Genomic DNA, 22463 nt, shown 5'->3' with positions numbered 1-22463 from the left:
AGAAAGAGAGCCTCTGAGGGGAGGATGGGAGGGTCGCATGTGAATCTATGAAAGACACCAATACTGGAGAACCACAGTTTACAGGTAAGTAACTATAGTTCTTCTCCAGTATTAGGGGTGTCTTTCATAGATTCACATGCTTGAATAGAGTAGAAAGCAGTAAAAACATCACAGGAGTCATAAAGGTAATACATCAAGCAAAGAAGGTAAATATATATATGGTAATATGCACTAAATACCAAAACATAATTATGAAAAAACCTTTATGACTGGAGGCGGGTAGCAACAGAGGCTCACCTTTACTGGAAAAGATTCCGCAGCACCGTTTGACCCACTGCCGCATCCGCGGCGTCTGTTGATTGCAGGCAGTAGTGCTTAGTAAAAGTATGGCTTCTCGACCAAGTAGCAGCTCTGCAGATCTGGCGTAAGGGTACCCCCGCAAAAAGGGCAGCCGAAGTAGACACTGCTCTAGTTGAATGAGCTCGAACAGGAGCAGGAAGGGGCTTTCCAGCCCGTTGGTGGCAGAAGGATATGGTAGAGGAGATCCACCTGGTTATAGTCTGCTTGGTAACAGGTTGTCCTTTGCAAGTTGGACCATATGCCACAAACAATTGATCCGATTTTCTGATAGGTGCAGTTCGTTGAATGTAGAATTTGAGACAACGTTTCAAATCTAATGAATGCAATGACCGCTCAGCTGGAGTTTGCGGAGCAGGAAAGAAAGTCTTCAGAATTACAGGTTCGTTGAGATGAAAGTCACTGGGAACCTTCGGGATGAACTTAGGATTAGTTCGTAATGTCACGGCCTCGTTGGAGAATTTTAGGAAAGGAGGCTGTATGGTAAACGCCTGGATGTCACTGACACGTCTTGAGGACGTTAAGGCGAGTAAGAGAGCAACTTTCCACGTGAGAAATTTAAGAGTTGCCGAGTGAATAGGTTCAAATGGTGGTAGAAGTAGTTGAGACAAGACCAAATTCAAGCGCCAGGCAGGCGGAGGGCGACGGATAGGTGGAAACATCCTAAAAAGGCCCTTGTAAAATTGTTTAATGATCCTTGAAGAACATAAAGATGTGGAACCATCATGGCGGAAACGGGAAATCGCCGCCAGAAACACTTTAAGAGTTGAGTGGGACAGACCTGATTTTGCCAGGGATAAAAAGAAAGGTAAAATTTGTTCAGGTTGTGGAAAAGTAAATTTTGCCATGTTCTGTGTCCCTACGTGTCATCCATCATATGTTATGTGTGCATGATTAAATATGCATATGCATTCCCCATGTTCGATTAATGACGCAATTATAGTTGTGTCCACCTCTAATATGCCAGTTTCCAGTTCTCGTGAATACTACGAATATCAGGCCTATGTAAAGCTACGTTGCCACGTTTCTCAGTATGCACGTTATTCCATTGTAAAGTCCCCGTTTCTAGGCCTCAAAAGGGCCTGGACACTAGATTCAGCTCCTGTCTCCTGAAGCCTCGCTGAGGAGCGATACAGCCCCCACCTGTATCCTCGACCCTTCACTTACTTCCTGCCTTGCAGTGCCCGGTGCAGCCTGGCTCTGCCTCTGAGTCTGCCAAGAGTATGTTATGAGTCCAGTTATCAGTTCAGCCCTCCTTCTCTGCATTCCTAAGCTACTGAACTGCATCAATAGTTTCCGTCATTGTCTAGCCTTCACGTCTCCACGTTAGAGAAATACTGCACTTAATGGTCATTTAATATTCTTCATCACGCACTACATGTAGAATAATGCATGGTCCAGTCTTAAAATCAAGTCAGCCTTTCCTCTCCTGACTTCTAGTTTATATCAACATGTTCTCTAAACATCAGATACTAGATACTGTTTAGGTACATGTCGCCCTGACTCTCCAGACTTCAGTCTCTGCTCCTAGCACAGAGTTCATAGCCCCCAGCTTCTCCTAGTGATACGTCATTGCTAGTTTGCGCGCACCATCAGGTTAGAGGTTCCGGCTCCTTAGGTAGCCCCCTCCATGGTTTCCGCCCCATTCATGACATATTCTGTTACGTTTGCATCACATGTCTATGTATACGCCCTGTTACACCTCTTTTTACCCTTATCTTTCGCAACTGCTACGCGTCACGCCTTCTGCTCCACCCACTGCTACGCCTACTGCAATGTAATGCTATGTGTTTGCGTTATGTATATATGCTCATGTATTGTTATTAAAAGTTAGCGCGCTCATCCCAGATCCAGCCCCAGCAGCTGCTGGGCCCTGTCATCCTATTCCTATGCAGGTTGTCCTGTTCCTGTCCTTATGCTGTATTAAACCTGCAAAAACTCCTACTACCTCGAATCTTGACTCTTATTTATTGAGCTATCTGTTATGATATATGTCTAGTCAAAAAGAGAGGTATTATTTATTTATTTACCACAAGGTTTTGCAGTCATTGGGTCCAAATCCTTGGTGCGGCACCAGACACAGAAACGTTTCCACTTGAGTTGGTACGTTTTTATGGTGGAGGGTGCGCGAGCCCGCGCTAACACCTCCCTGCAGTCCTTGTCAATAGTTAAACGTGCAAATTCATTGTACTCAGGTTCCAGGCATGGAGTTGAAGGTATGCTGGATCCGGATGACAAATTAGTCCCTGCTGCATCGTGAGGAGGTGCGGCAGAGGATGGAGTGGCAACGGATCGGACTGCGAGAAGAGGAGCAGGTCCGTGAACCATGGACGTCTCGGCCACTTGGGTGCGATCAGGATGATGCGACAAGGTTGGAACCTCATCCTGTGTAACAATCGAGGGATCAGAGGAAGTGGAGGGAAAGCATAGATGAAATCGTTCGACCAATCGATCGAAAATGCATTCCCGCTCGACTCTCTGTGGGGATGCCGACTTGCAAAGCGTGGGCATTTCTTGTTGACAGCAGTCGCGAAAAGATCCATCCGTGGCTGGCCCCACCGCCGGAAGATGTACTCGACCGTGGGCTGATTGAGTTCCCACTCGTGATTGTCTGATGACGCTCGGCTGAGCGAATCCGCCAGAACATTGGCCACACCTGGCACGTGAATGGCTGTGAGATGAATTTGACGTTGAATCGCCCAATCCCATATTTCTTGTGCTAGTTGAGAAAGTGGAAGAGACCTCGTGCCGCCCTGCTTGTTGAGGTAGTGCATGCTGGTGGTGTTGTCCGTCCTCACCAGCAAAGTGTGTCCCCGCACTAACCTCTGGAAAGATTTGAGGGCTAAGAAAATCGCCAAGAGTTCCAGACGATTGATGTGCCAAGTTCGTTGTATTGCCGTCCACTTCCCTTTCACAGACATGCCGTCGAGATGCGCTCCCCAGCCTTCGAGAGACGCGTCTGTCGTAAGCGTCAGAGTTGGGGGTTCGTCCTGAAATGAACGGCCCGCAGATATGTGTGGAGGGTGAGCCCACCACTCCAGCGCTTTCTGTATGCGAGGTGTTAAAAGGACCTTGTCCTCGAAGGACCCCGACACCTGTTTCCACTGCCTGTCCAGTTCCTCCTGGAGAGTCCTCATGTGCAATCTGCAATTTGGAATGAGGTGGATGCACGAGGAGGCCATGCCAAGGAATGATTTGAACATTCGGACAGAAACGGACAGTTTTGATTGGAGGGAGCGCACCATCATTAACATGCGGTCCTGTCTTTCCTGGGAAACAAACACTTTTCCCTGCCGAGAATCTAGCAAGGCTCCGAGAAAATTTCTCCGTTGCGATGGTTGAAAGTGTGACTTCTGGCAATTGATATAAAGCCCCAAGGCGTGGAAAAGGGAGACGCAAACTTGAGTGTGCTGCTCCGTCTGGTGAAAAGTGCTTGCCTTGATGAGGCAGTCGTCCAGGTATGGGTAAAATTGGATACCTTGGAGACGTAGGAAGGCAGCTACGGGGGCCAAGATCTTGGTAAAAACCCTTGGTGCTGAGCGGAGGCCGAATGGCAGGACTTTGAATTGGAAGTGTAGCTGCCCGACCGTGAAGCGGAGATACTTCCTGTGTCTGGGGTGGATTGGCACATGGAAGTAAGCGTCCTGATGGTCGATTGTGGAATAGAACTCGCTTGGATTGAGAAAATTCTGAATTTGGATCAGAGTTAACATCTGAAAAGTTTTTGAAATTAGAAATTTGTTTAGAGCTCGTAGATCCAATATTGAACGCCATTCCCCCGACTTCTTCTTGACTAAGAAAAAGCGGGAATAGAACTCCTTGCCGCGTTGACCTTGCGGCACTAGTTCGATGGCTCCTTTTTTGATCATTAAGTTCACCTGGGCCAGAAGGTCCTTGAAATGAGGGGGTGGTGGCCCCGAAGGTGGATGAGTGGGTGGAAATTTTGTGAATTCCAGGGTATGTCCTTTGGATATAACGTCCAGGACCCATTGGTCGGAGGTGATTGTGGACCATTTGTAAGAGTATTTTGAGATGCGACCTCCAAGATGTACGGTCGGCAAAAGGAAGGGTCTGAGGCAGTCACTGCTTTTTGGTGTTTGATCCACCTCTATAAGTGGATTTCCTTTGGTAAGGCCTGGAGGTGGATTGTCGAGTTTGTGATTGATAGGCACCCCGCTGTCTGTTATCGTTGTAGGTGTTGAATTAACGATATTGACTTGAGCCACGAAAAGTAGAGGAGCCTCCGCCTCTACCCCGTGCACCCCGAAAAGGCCGTTTCTTGTATTGTAGGCTCGCCAAGGATTTCGCAGTGTCAGTGTCCTTTTTTATCGCCTCAAGGGCATCATCCACATGTTTGCCAAACAATAATTCTCCGTCATACGGTAAATCTAGGACTCTTGCCTGTACTTCAGGACGGAAAGTGGTAGAGCGCAGCCAGCCTTGACGCCTCAAAACTGCAGCCCCCGCCAATTGTCGAAATCCCGTGGAGGAAATATCGAGTGCACAATCAATGATTTCGGAAGAAATCAACTCCCCCTCGTGAATAATCGCCTGTGCTTCTGTCCGGATTGCCTCAGGCAGCTGAGGAATCAATGCAGCAATCTCGGACCACATCTGGCGGTCACAACGGCCCAGTATAGCCAGAGTGTTTGCCGCCCTCACTGTAGTAGCCGCCATGGTCGTGAATTTCTTTCCTATGGAATCCAATTTGCGGCCTTCCTGATCAGGAGGAGACGTGAGTGGCGTTGCAGGATTGCGCGATCTTTTTTGTGCAGCCTGAGTAATTACCGAATCTGCCTTCGGTTGAGACACCAAGCAGGCCGGAGAAGACGCCGGTGCTTTGTATTTCCTGTCCAATCTGGGTAAGACCGCAGGAACAGAATTGGGACGTTCCATCAATTTAAGGCCTTCCTTCCAAATATATTCCACGATTGGTATAGTGTGGGATTGCCTTTGTGAGATGTCTTTAAAGTCATATAGAAAGCAGTCACTTTCATGCTGTTGTTGTTCGACTTTGAGATGAAACCGTTTTGTAGCCCGGATCATCAAATTGTGGAAATGTGCCATGTCCACTGGGGGCGAATGTAGAGGCGAGGTGGGCGGAGTGGAAGGTGTTTGAGCCCTATAATTGTCCCACTCAGCCATGTCAGCGTCATTGTCGTCGTCATCTGTGTTGTGAGGATCCGGATCCTCGTCGCCAGTGTCAGGGCGAGCACCATCCGGTGAAGCCGGTGAAACTGGTGTAGGTGCCTGAGGAAGTTGCGGTTGAGGCTGCGGAGGAGGCAGTGGTGCTGGAGAAGCAGGAGTAGAAGAAGGAAACCTGCGGTTATAATCATCCAGCATGTGCTGAAGGTTCATCACCAAGGACAGAGGTATCTGGGTAATAGGCTCTGAAGGCACCGGTTCGGACGTATCAACAGGAAACAAGTCAGTCCCATCTTCGACATTGTCCACCACATCACCCTCGTCACTATATTCCTGGCACTTAATGTTCAAATCCGAAGGACTTGTTGCCTGTGTAAATAATCCTTCCACTTCCGAATCGTTTCCGGATTCTTCCTCACCAGACTGGAATAATTTGTCTGGAAGACGAGCGCCACTCCTCACAGGACTCAGTTGGATGAGTGGTATGGTCCGCAAAGAAGAAGCAGTAACCACTGTGTAGATGGAAGCCGTTTTTGGTAGAGGTTGGTGCGACGCCAACGAGCCCATTGGCGTAAATGCGGCACCGTCAGCAACACCCTGAGGCGGGTGCATTGTTGACAAAGAGGCCATCGGCGTCGACTTGGACGGAATTTTCTTCGTCGACGAGGATTCCTTGTCCGTCGACGGGCCCGTCGACGGAAGCGGGGCTTTATTCGTCGACGAGAGTGGAGCTTTGGCCGTCGACGACGAAGGCGTCGACGGTGTGAGAGTCGTCGACGAGGCCGTCGACGAGGTAGTGCTGGTCGACGGAGGCGCCGTCGACGGGGGCACCGTCGACGGGCCCGTCGACGGGGTGCTGGGTGGAGGCTTGGTCTTCGTCGACGATGTATGCGCCGACGATGGATGCGTCGACGGCTTCGTCGTCGACGGGGCGCTGAGTGGAGGCTTGGTCTTCGCCGACGGTGTATGCGCCGACGATGGATGCGTCGACGGCTTCGTCGTCGACGGTCTATCCTTGACGGTCGTCGACGAGATCTTCACCACTGAAGAGATGGGTCTCACCTTCGAGGTCGCCGTCGACGAGGTGGTCGTCGTCGACGTAGCGCCGGTGGACATGGAACATGTCGTCGTCGACGTGGAGGTGGTAGAAATGGATTTCGTCGACGCTGAAGACGTCGACGGGCGCGTCGACGAGCCCGTCGACGAGCCAAAACCAGATTTCTTACTGGTAGGTAAGGCTTTGGGCGCAGACGTCAGAGAACCAGGTCCCGTAGACGTGCCCTGAAGCGAATCTTGTGGGGAGACAATCCTAGAGGGATCCAACAGTCTACTCTTCTTGAGAAAAGGAGAAGGAACCTCAGTCTCAGCCCAACGCTTCTGAGAGGACTTTGAAGTAAAAGATGACAGGCTCTCTACATCAGAAACCACAGACTCCGAAGTCTTCAACTTCTGTAGCAACAGAAGGAGACGGGCCTCTCTATCTCTCAGAGTCTTAGGAGGGAAAGTGCGACAGTACTTACAGTTTTTCACCTCTTGGTCTGGGTAGAGACAGTAAATGCATTTACTGTGTGGATCCTCGTGGAAAAGGCGCAGTTTACCACAAGAAGGGCAGGCTTTAAACAGGGATTTCTTGTTTGAAGACATTTTCTTGAAGAAAAAACAGGTAAAGTTGAAGAAAACTGAGCAGAGCTCAGGGAGACTCCCTTCACACGACGTGCGGTAGAAAATCTGAGGACTTGGGCTTCTGAGGAGAAGGTTCTAGAGGAGGCTACAGCCTGATTGGCTGGAATGTGATCCAACACATAATGACTCAGATATGCTACTAAAGTGAGTTCTCCCTTAGGCTTTTCAATGGGCCTATTATGTTCTATGGTACTTTTAGAATTTACAATTTACTGCACTATATGTATGTATATTTTATTAGTTAAATTTTTCATGTATACATGCATATATGACTGCTATTTTATGTACCGTGGGACTCCCACTTCGACGACGGGGGATATTCAAGCATGTGAATCTATGAAAGACACCCCTAATACTGGAGAACCTCTTGTTCTCCCTTCCCCTGCTCGCTCGAGCGGAGCTCAGCAGCAGGAGGGCAGAATTGTGTCTGAGGTTGGCAGCAGCCCTAGCTTGCTGGCAGACCCTGAAAGGTTGTTACCGGGAGCACTGAGGGCTTCCCGGAGGAGTCCCCTGGTGAATGGAAACATACCTCCAACACCAGTAACAATGTTGGAGTATGATTCCAACATGTTTGATGCCAAATATGCCCAGGTTCAGCACAGTCAATATATAGTTAGCCATTGCGTAATGACGCATGGCCACTTATGTATCAAAATTGCTTACCGCACTTACAAAGCCTGGAGAAGAAAACAATTTACTTACCTGTAACTACGGTTATCCAGTATTGGTATCTTTCATAGATTAACACGCCTGAATCATTCCCCGTCGTCGAGGCGGGAGTCCCACGGTAAAAATATATACAATAGCAGTGCCTAAAAATTTCTTGTAGTAGGCTGGAAAAGCCTAAAGGCCTAACTAGGCCTCAAAACTTAGCAGCCTATCTACATCATTATGTAAGAAGACCTGAAATAGTAGCCTCAGCCAATCAGCTGTCCTCACCCTCTAGAACCCTCCAAGCCCAGGCAGTTCTCCTCAGATTTTCCCAGCACAAGTGAGAATGAGTATCCATAAAACAGAACTGCCGTGCCAGGGAGGAGTGTGGGTGCATGTGAATCTATGAAAGATACCAATACTGGATAACCGTAGTTACAGGTAAGTAACTTGTTTTCTTATCCAGTATTGGGGTATCTTTCATAGATTCACATGCCTGAATCAGAGTAGCAAGCAGTGACATCACGTCTGTCGTTGGAGGAAGGTGGGAGACAAAATAAACCATATACATCCCCACACAACCAGGAAGGTAATAGAGCACAAACTTGCTGACATAACATATGCATCAAAACCTTCATAAGTACATTATATACATTACAGCATTTGAAAACGCTAAAACATCATAATGAAACACATGCTTAAAATAGGCAAATGAAGAATAAAAGACTGTAAAAAGTCTAACCTTAGTGAAGAAGATGCTGCAGCACCGCTTCTCCAACTGCTGTATCATCATGAACTGCCGACTGCAAACAGTAATGTTTGGTAAAAGTGTGCACACTTTTCCACGTAGCAGCTCAGCAAATGTTCTCCAGCGTCACTCCAGCGAAAAGGGCCGTTGACGCTGACATTGTTCTGGGCTTTGACCTTTCTTGTTAAAGGTTTGTTGGCTTTGTCGTGACAGAAGACAATCGTAGAACACAACCATCTAGCTATAGTTGCCTTCGTTACAGCTTGACCCAAGGTGGCTTGACCATAAGCAACAAAAAGTTGAGTAGATTTGCGGATGTCCTTTGTTTTTTGAAGATAAAACTTCAGGCACCGTTTCACATCCAGAGAATGTAAAACTTTCTCCGTTGAAGTCTTAGGATCCGAGAAAAAAGTTTTGAGTTTAACCGGTTGATTGATGTGGAATTGAGTCGGTACTTTTGGAATGAATCTTGGGTTAGTCCTAAGTGTCACAAAGTCTTTAGAGAATTGTAAGAAAGGCTGTGTAACAGTGAAGGCCTGTATCTCACTGACTCTGCGGGTTGAAGTGAGAGCCAGTAAGATAGCCACTTTCCAAGTTAGAAACTTTAGATCCGCCTTATGAATAGGTTCAAAAGGTCTTTTTAGAAGTTGAGAAAGAACAATATTAAGATCCCACTCAGGAGGAGGAGGACGAACTGGTGGAAAAGCTCGGAATAGCCCCTTAAGGAATTGTTTGATCAAAGATGAGGAACATAAGGATGGTTTGTTGGAACTCTTCCTGAACCTGGATATCGCCACCAGATGCACCTTAATGGACGAAAAAACCAGGCCAGCCCTAGCTAAAGAGAGCAGATATGGAAGGATGGCTTCAGGAGGAGCTTGAAGTGGATGAACATTATTTTCTTCACACCATGAGCAGAATCGTTTCCACTTAAAACAATAGGTCTTGATGGTACTTTGAGCACGGGCTTGCGATAAGATCGCCCTGCAGTCTGAGGAGATGTTAAGATCCTTGAACTCTAGGAAGTCAGGAGCCAAGCGTGCAAGTGCAGTGATTGAGGATCCGGATGTTGGATCTGGCCTCCCTCCCTTGTTAACATCGACACTGTCGGTTTGAGACGAAGTGGAGGCTGCTGAGATAGTAGAAGGAGCTCCTGAAACCAAAACTGCCTTGGCCAACGGGGAGCAATGAGGATGAGAGTGCAATGTTCCCTCTTCATCTTTTGCAGTACCTTCGGAATGAGCGGAATCGGAGGATAAGCGTACGCAAAGATTCCGGACCATCTCATCAAAAGGGCATTTCCCCTTGACCCCTGTTGAGGAAACCTGCTGGCATAAAACAGGCATTTGCTGTTCTGCTGCGTGGCGAACAAATCCAGCGTTGGTGTTCCCCATGTCTGAAAGATCCTTTCTACTTGATGTTGTTCGAGTTCCCATTCGTGACAGCCCGTGAAAGCTCTGCTGAGGTTGTCGGCTAGAGAGTTCTGGACGCCTTGCACACGTTCCGCTCTGAGGGATATGCCGTGGCGTAGGGCCCATTCCCACATCTCCTGAGCCTCCAGCGACAGGGTGAGAGATTTTGTTCCTCCCTGTTTGTTGATATAGTACATGCTGGTGGTATTGTCCGTACGCACCAGCAGGGACGAATTCGCAATCCTGGGAAGGAAGGCCTGCAGGGACAGAAAAATGGCCCTCAGCTCTAGGCTGTTGATGTGTTTCTGCCGGTACTGACGAGACCATCGTCCCTGGATCTGAAGGTCCTGAAGGTGACCTCCCCAACCTTCCACGGAAGCGTCCGTAGTTAGGGTGAACTCTGGAATGTCTTGGAGAAAGGTGAGGCCTGGTGACAAATTGTGCGCCTTCGACCACCAAAGAAGGGCTTGCTTCATTTTGGTAGTTACTTTGATGCGGTCGAACGATCCGTCGACTTGCCTCCACTGGCGAAGTAACTCCTCCTGTAACGGTCTCATTCTGAGTCTCGCCATAGGGATGAGGTTGATTGCTGAGGAGCACATCCCTAGAAGGGAAGCAAATGTCCGAACTGAAAGTGACCTTCTTGCAAATATGTGTTTTGCTAGTTTCAATAGTTTGTTCTGCCGCTCTTGAGTCAAGAACGCCTTGCACTGGCATGTGTTCAAGACCGCTCCCAGAAAGGTCAACTCCTGACGAAGTTGAAGCTGAGATTTGCTCGAATTGAGAGTCAGACCCAGATTCGAAAAGAGGGAGAGGGAACTCCTGACCGCTTCCATTGTGGAGGTTTTCGATGGTCCTTTTAACAGCCAGTCGTCGAGGTATGGGAAAACTTGTATTCCCTGGGACCTCAACAGTGCTGCCACCGGGGCTAAACATTTGGTGAAGATTCTGGGGGCCGATTTGAGGCCAAATGGAAGAACTTTGAACTGAAAGTGGACGCCAGCCACTTGAACCCTTAGGTATTTGCGGTGTTTTGGGTGAATAGGGATGTGGAAGTAGGCGTCTTGCAGATCCAGAGAAGCCATAAAGTCCCCTTTGTTGAGACAATTCAGAATGTCCGTCAACGTCACTATGCGAAAACTCTGTTTCTTTAGATATTTGTTGAGTTTGCGCAGATCCAGTATTGGACGCCACTCTTCTGAATTTTTCTCTACGAGGAAGAAGCGAGAATAAAATCCTTTCCCTTTCTGAGAAGGAGGAACTCGTTCTATCGCATTCTTGTGTAGCATCTTTAAGGCTTCTTTTAAGAGTAAGTGAAGACGAGGGGGAGGGGGATTCCTGGGCGGCGTTGTTGGTGGCTTCTGTAAAAACTCCAGAGTGTGTCCATTCCTGACAAGATCCAGGACCCACTGATCCGAAGTTATTGTCCGCCATTGTTGGTAAAAGGCGGAAATTGTGGCGCCCACGGGAAGGGGAGAATGAATGGCTGACGTCCGGCAAAGCTCATTGGCGCTTGTTGGAATCACGCCCTTGATTGTTTGAGCGTCGTTTCCCTCCCTGACGAGAGAAAGATCCAGACGCAGGCTGTCTGTAAGAGGTTTGATAGTACGGTTGTTTGTACTGAGTTTGGTATTGGCGATTTTGCTGGTTGGAATAATTCCCCCTGGAGGAGTAACCACGGCCTCTTGCTCCTCTAAAGGATCCCCTCTTGTATTGCAGGGTACCAAGGGATTTAGCTGTTTCGGTATCCGTCTTTATTGCCAGCAAAGCGTCATCGATGTGTTTTTCAAAAAGTGAATCTCCATCATACGCCATGTCCAAGATTTTTGTTTGGACCTCAGGCCGGAAGGTGGTAGCCCGGAGCCAACCTTGACGCCTGAGTACTGCTGCTCCTGCCAATTGTCTGAAGTTGGTGTTTGAAATATCAAGGGCGCAATCAATGATTTCCGAAGCTGCCCTTTCTCCCTCCAGTACGATCCTGGCACCTCTTGTTGATGATCCTCAGGGATTAAATCAAGGTATTCAGACAGATCGGACCACATCTGCCTATCGTAACGGGCCAGGATAGCTAACGAATTAGCAGCTTTAATGGAGGCTGCTGCATTTGCAGAGAACTTCTTTCCAATGGCATCCAGTCTCCTGCCTTCCTTGTCAGGTGGTGTTGAAATGGGAACAGAAGGATTCTTGGACTTCTGCTGTGCAGCCTGGGATATGACAGAGTCTGGCCGAGGGTGACCTATTAAACAAGATGGAGTATCCGATGGTTCTCGATACTTTTTCTCTATTCGTGGAAGGACTGCAGGAATGGAAGCAGGCGTTTTCATGATGTTGAGGCCCTCCTTCCATATGTATTCAATAATGGGGATAGCTCTGGTAACTCTGTGATATCCCTCTTTAAAGTCATGCAAAAAGCAGTCAGACTGCTCCACAGTGACGGTCAATTCAAATCTATTAGCTGCACCTTGCATAATATTGTGAAATCCGCCAATATCTTCAGGTGGAGAATCTGAAGGGCGGGGCGCAGGCGGTGAAGGCATAGGAATGACAATCCTCCCACGGATCTATAGGGGTATTAGCTGGCAATCCGCCCTCTTCCCTGCCATCATCATCATCATCATGAGAAGTAGTATCTGTGTCATTTTGAGGTGCAGGACCAGTATCCTGTCTTGGGGACAATGATGCCCGCGGTGACGGAGGCCTTGGCAAGTTAACTGGGGTAGCCGGCACCACAGGTGTAACCGGAGTTGGAGGAAATCTCTGGCGATAGTCGGCCAACATTGCCTGTAAATCCTGAATTAAAGTAGATGGCAGTTGAGTAGTGCCCTCCGACAGATGAGGTCTGGCACTGGGTGATTGATATGGCGTCGACAAATCCTCATGCGCATAATGACCATGGTCATCATCCTCATCGTCCTCCTGATATTTAATATGTAATTGAGACGGGTGACGGGCAATCCCAAAAGGACCCTCATCCTCTTCACCGTCATCTGAATCTTCCTCCACATATGTCTCCAAAAGGTGTGATGGTAAGAGTGGAGAAATGTGGGAATAATCTCGCTGATACGTTTTCATTTGAAAATGCGTATATTGGACTTTCGTAGGGGTAGAACTGGGCAACAGATGAGCCGATGCCACTGCTGTCGTTGTAGTCGATGAAGCCATTGTTAGTGGATTCTCCGTCGACAGAACCGTCGATGGCTGGTCCGTGGACGGAACTACTGATTTCGCCGTTGACGGGGTCATCAATGGTATCTTCGTCGACGAACCTTTCGTCGACGAGGTCGTCGATGGTGTCTTCGTCGACGAACCCTTCGTCGACGAGGGCGTCGATGGTGTCTTTGTAAACGAGTCCTTCGTCGACGAAGCCGTCAATGGTGTCTTCGTCGACGAGCCCTTCGTCGACGAGTCCTTCGTCGGTGTCTTTGTGGACGAGTCCTTCGTCGAGAGGGCGTCGATGGTTTCTTGGTCAACGCGTCCTTCGTTCGACGAGAGCGTCGTCAGTGTCTTCGTAGACGAGACCTTCGTCGACGACAAAGATGGTTTCGTCGACGGGATTGTCGTCGACGGACCGGAAGCTTTGGTAGACGGGGCCGTCGTCGACGGAGACGTCGACGACGGGACAGTCGGTAACTTGGTTTTCGTCGTTGAAGACTTCACAGGTGATGACAAAATTTTTATAGACATCAGAGGTGAGGTAATAGCTGAAGTGGTGACCATAGAAGCAGTTGTAGAAGTAGAAGTCAGAGTAGTAGTATGAGCAGACACCAGAGAAACAGTTTTAGCCTGGGCTGTACTCTCAGTTGTCCGAGGAGAAGATGCACTCTTCGAGGGTTCTGAGGCTCTCTGAGAGGATTTAAGTTTTTTCTTTCTCTCAGGAGAAGAGCTTTCCCTGGATCTGGCTCTCTTGCTGGAGGTAGAGGCCCTGTCCTCATCATCAGTGGAAGAAGATTTCAACCACAAAAGAACCCTTGCCTCCCTATCCCTGAGAGTTTTTGGAGGGAAGGTACGGCAAATTCTACAATCCTTCACAACATGTGAGGGGTGCAGACAATAAATGCAGTCAGAGTGCTGGTCATCCACATGGACCCTCTTCTTATAGCAGGTTCCACAAGCCTTGAAAAGAGCCTTCTTTTCAGACATTTTTGAGGAAAAAAGCCAAAAAACTGAGTAGGCACTCAGCGAGACTCCCTTACACACGAAGTGCGGTGAAAATCTGAGGAGAACTGCCTGGGCTGGGAAGGTTCTAGAGGGTGAGGACAGCTGATTGGCTGAGGCTACTATTTCAGGTCTTTTTACATAATGATGTAGATAGGCTGCTAAGTTTTGAGGCCTAGTTAGGCCTTTAGGCTTTTCCAGCCTACTACAAGAAATTTTTAGGCACAGCTATTGTATATATTTTTACCGTGGGACTCCCGCCTCGACGACGGGGAATGATTCAGGCATGTGAATCTATGAAAGATACCCCAATACTGGATAATCGTCACACTTAAAACCAAGCACCCTGCTTTTAGGATTCAAAGGCCTACTTTAGGGGTGACTTGTAGGTGATCAGTGCAGTGACCTCAGATATAGGGAAACATATCTAGTGTAAGTGGTGCTAGGACCAGCTTACACAGACTGCAATGGCAGGCCTGTATTCACATTTTGAGTGGGTGGCATAATTCATGGTGCCGCCCTGGGGAGACCCCTGGTGTACGTATGCTCTGGGTACATTAGTACCATATACAGGGGTACACAGGTAGCCAATTGGGGAAGTACCAAAGTACTTACCACAGTCAAATTTAGGGAGAAAGCACATAGACTAGGGTCCTGATTAGCAGGATTCCAGACAGACTAGTCTGAAAACAGAATATTACCAGCAAAAATTGGGTAAAACCATAAAAGCAACTTCCACTTTCCTACAACCACCATTACTGTTTTGGTGTTTCTCAAGCCGCACAAGGTCTGATTCTGTGTGATGGGAGCTTGGGTAAACTACTAGGGGACCAAGAACTGTTGTGTAGTCCTTCCCCTCTGTTGCTGGCACACAGCACTTGCAGGCAGAGGGGCTATGTATCAGCAGTAGCACAAACACAGGGCAGGGCAGCCAGGTGTAGTGAATAATGCACAGATTCTTTTTTTTTTTAAATTCATATGCTTAATCATACATTTAACGAAGCAATGTGCACTGCTGCACAGACAGTATTCACCATGCCACCAATGACCCAGTGCCTGTAAATTGGGATGATCAAAATGAGATTGACACTTAAAACAAGGGGTGCGGACCTTCTTCTGCTCCTCTCTTCTAGCAGTGATTTTAGGTCCTGACTGAGCCAGACTTAAAGAAAACTTCTGTGAATTGGCTTCCATGGAACAGACAAAGCAAAGCCTACTCACCTTAAAAACTAAATTTGAAGGGACAGGCATAATTTGATGGCATTTGCAATTCAAACTGTTTTTTGTAGGTGAATTAATAAAACAAAATCTAATAAGTAAAAACTGAGAAATTATTTTGTAATATGTACATTTATTTCTGAACATTTAGCTTGGAGCACCAGCCTGGTAGTCTGGATTCAGCGGAGATAAACTTGAGGAAAATGCTCTCTGGAGAAACACATCTTAAATCGGGCTACCAGTCCAAAACTATTATAGTTGCGCAAAGCCTGGAAAGAGCCTTCACTGGCAGATCAGAACTTGGAACACAGCAGTATGAAAAGTGACAAGTGATGATGATGATTTGCGTTTTATAGAGGGCTTGGTTACTCCAATTTGGAGTGTCCCCGAGCTGAATTCCAAAAGACCGAGAAGGTAACCAATACATGGTTAGTGTCTGTCAATGCAAATATTCATCCACAGATAACATTTGGAAAATTAAATCACATTTAAGCAAACAGAAAAAACAACTGGTTAGAGGTTACATTTAAAACCTATAAAGACAGGGTCCTACTGATCCTACTTTTCTAGCTCCACATTCCACTGAGGAAAAAAATTCAACCGCACTGTACAGGACAAAGGGCATTAACAGTGTCTCAAGAACAGCCAGTGATTTTCAGCTCACAAGCTCTTGTGAATTTAGTTGCTGCTGGCAGACTTTTTGTGCGACAGTATAAAGTGCCCAGTCACAATAAGAATCTAAGGACAATCTGAGAGAAACATTAATACAGTTACACATCGCTGATTGATAGAATAAGCCGTAGGGGAAAACACTATCAGAGGGGTTGTACAAAGAAGATATTCACACAAAGAGAAAAAGGGTTAAAAAAGTAAAGAGTATATCAAATATAAAACTGCAACTCAGACCTAGTACATATTCATTGATCAGTTATCTAGTTTATACATATGCACTTACCGAATCTCTATCCTCCATTACACGCTGCGGCCTGCCGGGAGTGGCTGGTCCAGTTCCTTTTAATCTTTTGTATTGAGTGAATAAAATATTCATGGTCGCAAGAAGAACTTCTGATAAATTATGTCTTATCTATGGAAGAAAATCACAGGACACCACTGAATGGAGTGATTATTAACTGATCAAGAGTCTGCCAGTAAGGCAACGAATTTAAGTGTTGAAAACAGGTTACTTACCTTTGGTAAACACTTTCCTTAGAGGCTCTGGAAAAATTCAATATCCTCAAAAGCTGTTAACCAACAGGTCAAAAGAAAAAGTTACTTACCTTCACAATCTTTCTGGTGGATTCTCTATTTACCTGCCGATTCCCCACAAGCATTGGCGATGACAATAGGTCTGACTTCTGAACGAATCTGCCTTTTGACACATTGATGGTTTTAAGCACTCATTGAGTCCTCATACAGGCACTCAGTCATTCATCTTTGCACTTATGCATACAATTATCCATCCACTGACTTATTAATACATTCAACCTCTGACACAACCACAATAAAAAACACACAAACTCAACAACATATGCAAGATACATTAAAATAATACAATTACCAAAAAGAAAACACATTGTTCTCTAGACATGGTGGGCAAATGCTTTCAAACACTAAACTATATCTAGCAGTGAGAGTCAGTCTTGCACAGGTATTGTAAATAGTCTAATATTGTTTTAAAGTTAAAGCACGACCGTCACATTTAAACCCAATTTGTTGGCCATCTTAGAAAGGTAAAAAAAAAAAAGTAAACACTATGGAGAAAAGCATTTGATAATGGTCTCCTGGTTTAGAGAAAGAGGGCATGTGGGATGTGGTGTACTGCAGGTGAAATGAGCTGGAAGCAAGCAACCTGGTAGCAGTGCCTGGGTAGCTTTAGTATCCGCTTAAGAAACTTTAAAATAAAAAGAGAAGAAAACAAAAAGGATTGGCCAACTAGCCCCTACACAAAAGCACACTCATTTTCAAGAGGATCTACATATGCCATCGGAAAATACAATCATTCACTGGGCAAGAGAGCCAATAATGGAAGTGAACTGAACAATTACCCCATGCAGTAGGCTGTCATGGATCGCAGCAGAGCGTAAATGACATTTAGACTAATGACAGAACAAAGCTGACCCAAAGGCCCTCTGTGTGTCTATATAGGTATATATTTTTATATATGGATGGATGTCTGTATTTAATGATTTATTCATTACAAAATTCTGGCAGATATCCAAGAAGAGATTCTAGCAAGTATTATTACAATGCAAATCATATCCCACTAGGGTTTGCCTAAGGCAGGGGTCTTCAAACTGGTGGGCGGGCCCCCCTAGGGGGTCTTCAAGAGATCAGGGCGCCAGGCTCTGTCCAAAAGAAGCCTAATGCTGATAGCAGAAGTGCTTTGTTTCAAGCGGTCATCACTAGCTTCTTTTGTCATTTATTGCCTAGCTGGGAAAAATTGTACTTAAATTTAACTGCAATGTTTAAATATGTCTTGTATTTTAAGTCGAGATATATTTAAACATTGTCAGTTTAATTGAATGATTGTGAAAAATATGAGGGGGGCCGGATACATTTTATTTATTTTCTTGAGGTGCTCAACATTAAAAAGTTTGAAGGCTACTGGTCTAAGGCAATAACCAACACCAACATCATTCATTATAGAGTTAACCTGTGACATTTCATCTAACAAATAATTATGCAGGATTTAATACAGAGAAATAATAATGTACCCATAAATGCTTATTGATTTTAACATACGCTTTTCAAAATTAATATGTTATGCCTAATGCATTTACTATATCTTTTTATAATAAACCGATCAGACCTATGGCAACAGAAATTATCCTAGTTGGCCTGCAGCTGTTATCATTGGCTTATCACCATAACCGACTGAGGCCTCCTGAACAAGGCGTAAAGATTTCCCACAAGTCTACATCAGGCATCCAGTCAAAAAATTACATAGTATCCAAAATTACAGTTGGCAAATCAAAATACAATCACTGCTATGAGGGGCCAACCAGGATTCTGACAGTAAAAATCAACTATACCCACAGTTTGTAAGAGCGAGTAACCAGCACCAAAAACCCTGCACACTATGGTAATCTGACATGCTGTAGCAACACCTCCAGGGACTCTGCTTTGAAGAACCAACCGGGCTGGTACGGCAATGGGATTACTGTGCATCTGAGATGGGTGGAAACCACTGACATCACCTTCATGAAAACTCATGAAGCTGAAGTCAGGTCAAAAGATAGGACTGAATACTGGTAATTTGCTGATGCTTCTGTGAAGCAAAGATACTTCGTGTTTGATTGTAGAATCAGTATATAAAAATATGCTGCTCGCAGGTCGACAGACACCATCCAACCTTATGCTTCCAGAGCAAGCAACACCTTTGCTAGGGACAGCATTTTGAATTGGTACTTTCTCAAGAACCACTTTAGAACCCTGAGGCCTAGGATGAGGTAAAGACCACCACTTTTCTCCAGAACCAGGAAGTACCTGGAATGGCACCCATACACCCATTCTTGCTCTGTACCAGTTCCACCTTCGCTTTTTGAAGTAAGATCTCCACCACCTGCTGAATGATATGAAGGTGGTCTGCTGGGGTGGTGGGCATAGATAATGAGAGTGGGTGAAGAGGCCTGCTGGAACAGTAGGGCACACCCACTTTCCACAAGCTCCCAGACCATGGGTCTAAAGTGATGGCCTTCCAGGCCAGTAGAAATGGGGATACACATCCTCCAACCAACAAGAGGGAACTAGAGCTGCTTCAATATGGTGGCTGGCGAGGTGGATGAGGAAGAGAGGAGAATCAGAGGCAAGGGTGGCCTCTACTTTTGCAACATCCTCAAGATTGTTGGCACAGCGCGTTAGCTTGCTGCTGGTGTTGAGAGCTTTGAAATTGCTGTCTGCCTTGAATCAAGACTCCTCTTAAGAAACCTTGAATTTGGTGGTGTTGTCTGTAATCCCGTTGCTGCGTTTATAGGCCAAGCGACTGGCACTGGCCGCGCTCTCCGTAAATCTTTTGAGAGCCAAATCTGCTTTTGCTTTAAACAAATGTGACCCATCAAAAGGGGAATCCATTGAGGTCAACTTTAAGTCTTGTGAGTGTCCAGAGTTTCTGATCCGGCCATGGCAAAGCAAGGATATGGTCGTACCCATGGCTCATGCCACCCAATCTGTAGTATCCAGGCCTGCTCGAATAACTTATTTTGTGGCCTCATGACCATGTATCACTAACTCTGTGAAGTGGGGCTGAATGAGCTCCCACAACTTTGGAATCCCCAGTTGTGTTGTGTCCCAAAGGACGCAAGTATAACATCCCTTCAAGCAAGTTGAATTAATGTACCCAACTGCCATGCAGCGAGCAGATAAGGACTTCTTTGTGCCCTGCTCCAATTTCTTGGACTCCCTGTCCGAGGACGTACTGGGAATGATCCCTGGAGCTCATTTAGAGAACAGAAGGCCTGAACGACAAAGCTCTATGGCGACGAGTAGACCAATATGCCGGGTCACCTGAAGCAGGAATTTATCTCCTGGCCACCAACCTGAAAGAGAAGTGAGCATCTCCAAACTGCAAGAATGGGCACATAAAGAACTTCATTAAACTGTAGCAGATCTTCGACTGTTTGAGGTTAACTGTGGCCTCTGCTTAAGAAAGTTGCAGAGCGAGGGCTTCTGCACCCTTACTTGAAACCTTGTGGTAATAGGAGACCTGTGGTGGAGGAAGCCAGTCGGGGAGTAAAGTTCATACTCAGGCGATGTATCAAGGTCACTTGCACCCCCGAAAGTACAGAAGTCTGGGTCAATGGTTCTCAACTGCCCATCCACCCTCATCATCTGTGTCTTGAATTGGCTATTCAATTGAATCAGAATCCCCCAAAAAATAGCACCTCTCTTCTATGAGATGCTGTGTCTCCCTGCTGGAAACAAAAGCAATTAGTTAAAATTCAATAATATCTCAGCTAAATCAAAGAACGTATCACAACATTGTTTTTTAATCACAACGTGTACAAATAGTCAATAAAAACACTGTTCATAAGATACATCAATATTTGATCATAAATAGTGCCCCTAACGGATGGGAAAGGGAGGGGTGGTGTATTGGAAGGTGTGGGAAAACTAAACAGGTGACAGAACAATGGTCAGTTTGACCTCAATATAAAATTACTAACAATGGATTAACAAAAAATTAATGATCAAAAATTCATAAATTAATATAACAAGCTCATGCCTAAGAAACAAATCCACAAATGATAAATGAGGAAAAAGGCTGAGGGTAGGAGAAAGTGTCGAGGTTTCGACCCAATTTGGTGCAGGCGTAGGGTAGGGCCTTGCTAGAGGGTCTTCATCAGGACAGGGATGCAGGAGGGGCAATGGATCTGCACGAAAAATTAATAATTTTAATTGTGGTCAAAAACGATCCGTTTTATTCCTAAAATTACATTATTGCTGGTCAGAGAGGTAAAACATTACCAAAGAAACACAGGAGTTGGGACCAAGGTAATGCAGGGATAATCATGCACTACAAATCATCAGGTTTAAAGAACTGCAGGATTCACAAGAGACGGCCATCACCCAAGTTGTCTAAAACAACTGACAGATATATTAAAGTGGTCACTTACATTAATGAATAGTATACAGGGCGGTGATTTTCAATGATGAAGAGACATGTAGGTCCTGAATGTCTCTCCATCATTGAAAATCACCGCCCTGTATACTATAATGTTTTCCCTCTCTGACCAGCAATAGTGTAATTTTAGGAATAAAACGGATCGTTTTCGACCACAATTAAAATTATTAATTTTTCGTGCAGATCCATTACGACTCCTGCATCCCTGTCCTGATGAAGGCCCTCTAGCAAGGCCCTACCCTACGCCTGCACCAAATTGGGTCGAAACGTCAACACTTTCTCCTACCCTAACCTTTTTTCCTCATTTATCATTTGTGGAATTGTTTCTTAGGCATGAGCTTGTTATATTAATTTATGAATTTTTGATCATTAATTTTTTGTTAATCCATTGTTAGTAATTTTATATTGAGGTCAAACTGACCATTGTTCTGTCACCTGTTTAGTTTTCCCACACTTTCCAATACACCACCCCTCCCTTTCCCATCCTTTAGGGGCACTATTTATGATCAAATATTGATGTATCTTATGAACAGTGTTTTTATTGAATATTTGTACACGTTGTGATTAAAAAACAATGTTGTGATACGTTCTTTGATTTAGCTGAGATATTATTGAATTTTTAATTAAGTTTTTTTTTTCTAGGACCACTTTGTTTGTATCACTAACTCACCCAGGTCCCAGTGACTTATTGGGTTAACCCGTGTTTCTATAGCACAGTGTCTCCCTGCTGGCTCTACTTTGTGGAGCAAAGAGGTCCATTAGAGGAAATAGATCTGGGAAAAATACCTGTTCTGGAGAGGTTGGGTGGCGTAGTCTGTGGCGCAGGTGGCATTCAATGTGGTGCCTGTGGCGTCAGTAACTGTGGGGAAGGCTGACCTGGCACCGAAAGTGAGGCTGCTGAAATATGGTTGTGGCACTTAATCTGAGGTCTGCACCAGCATTACGGAAGACAATGGTCAGCCAACTGCATGTCCTGTAGGACCCATGGGCCCGAAGACCCTTCAAAGCTGACCACGGTTGCAGGCGGTAAAGCAGGAAGCGGATCCGGGATCAGTGTATGGTCCGAAGGAGCCACATACACCAGATCCTAGTAAGGATGCTCAACTTGCTCTGGCTGCGAAGAAGCTACCTGATGGAAGGAAGGGGGGGAGGGGTGATACCTTGGTGACATACTGTGAGAAGTTGGCCTGATGTGCAGTGCTCACTATTCTAGTGATCACTATATATCAGTCCAAACAACCCTTATTGATGATTGGTTGTAAGTCAACCTTATAGACCAGCTATCCTAGTAGCATGGATATGAGCAGTCTAAGGCTAAGACTCTAGAGGGCGTGTTAAGCCAGCTGTTTTACCATCACATTACCCCTTGAACACCCAGTGAAAGGACACCACACAAGTGTTATGAAAATAAACAGTGTATTTATTAGAATCACAACAACCCTGTACTCTTTATGAGGACAGGGTGCTAGACACA

General features: G+C 46.0%; 1 protein-coding gene across 2 annotated transcripts in view; it reads right to left on the bottom strand.

The window, feature by feature from the left end:
- Positions 1–22463, bottom strand: part of NUP93 (nucleoporin 93) — a 655917-nt gene that overhangs the window by 4071 nt on the left and 629383 nt on the right. For both annotated transcript variants that reach the window (XM_078671250.1, XM_078671251.1), the window contains one exon: positions 16325–16453. In XM_078671250.1, the coding sequence (XP_078527376.1) occupies positions 16325–16453 (129 nt within the window). The remainder of the gene's footprint in view (positions 1–16324; positions 16454–22463) is intronic.

Source organism: Lissotriton helveticus, chromosome 12 (genome assembly GCF_964261635.1).
Source record: "Lissotriton helveticus chromosome 12, aLisHel1.1, whole genome shotgun sequence".
In the NCBI taxonomy this organism is placed as follows: domain Eukaryota; kingdom Metazoa; phylum Chordata; class Amphibia; order Caudata; family Salamandridae; genus Lissotriton; species Lissotriton helveticus.
The sequence above is the reverse complement of the archived record's forward strand: the minus strand, read 5'-3'. Positions and strand labels throughout refer to the sequence as shown.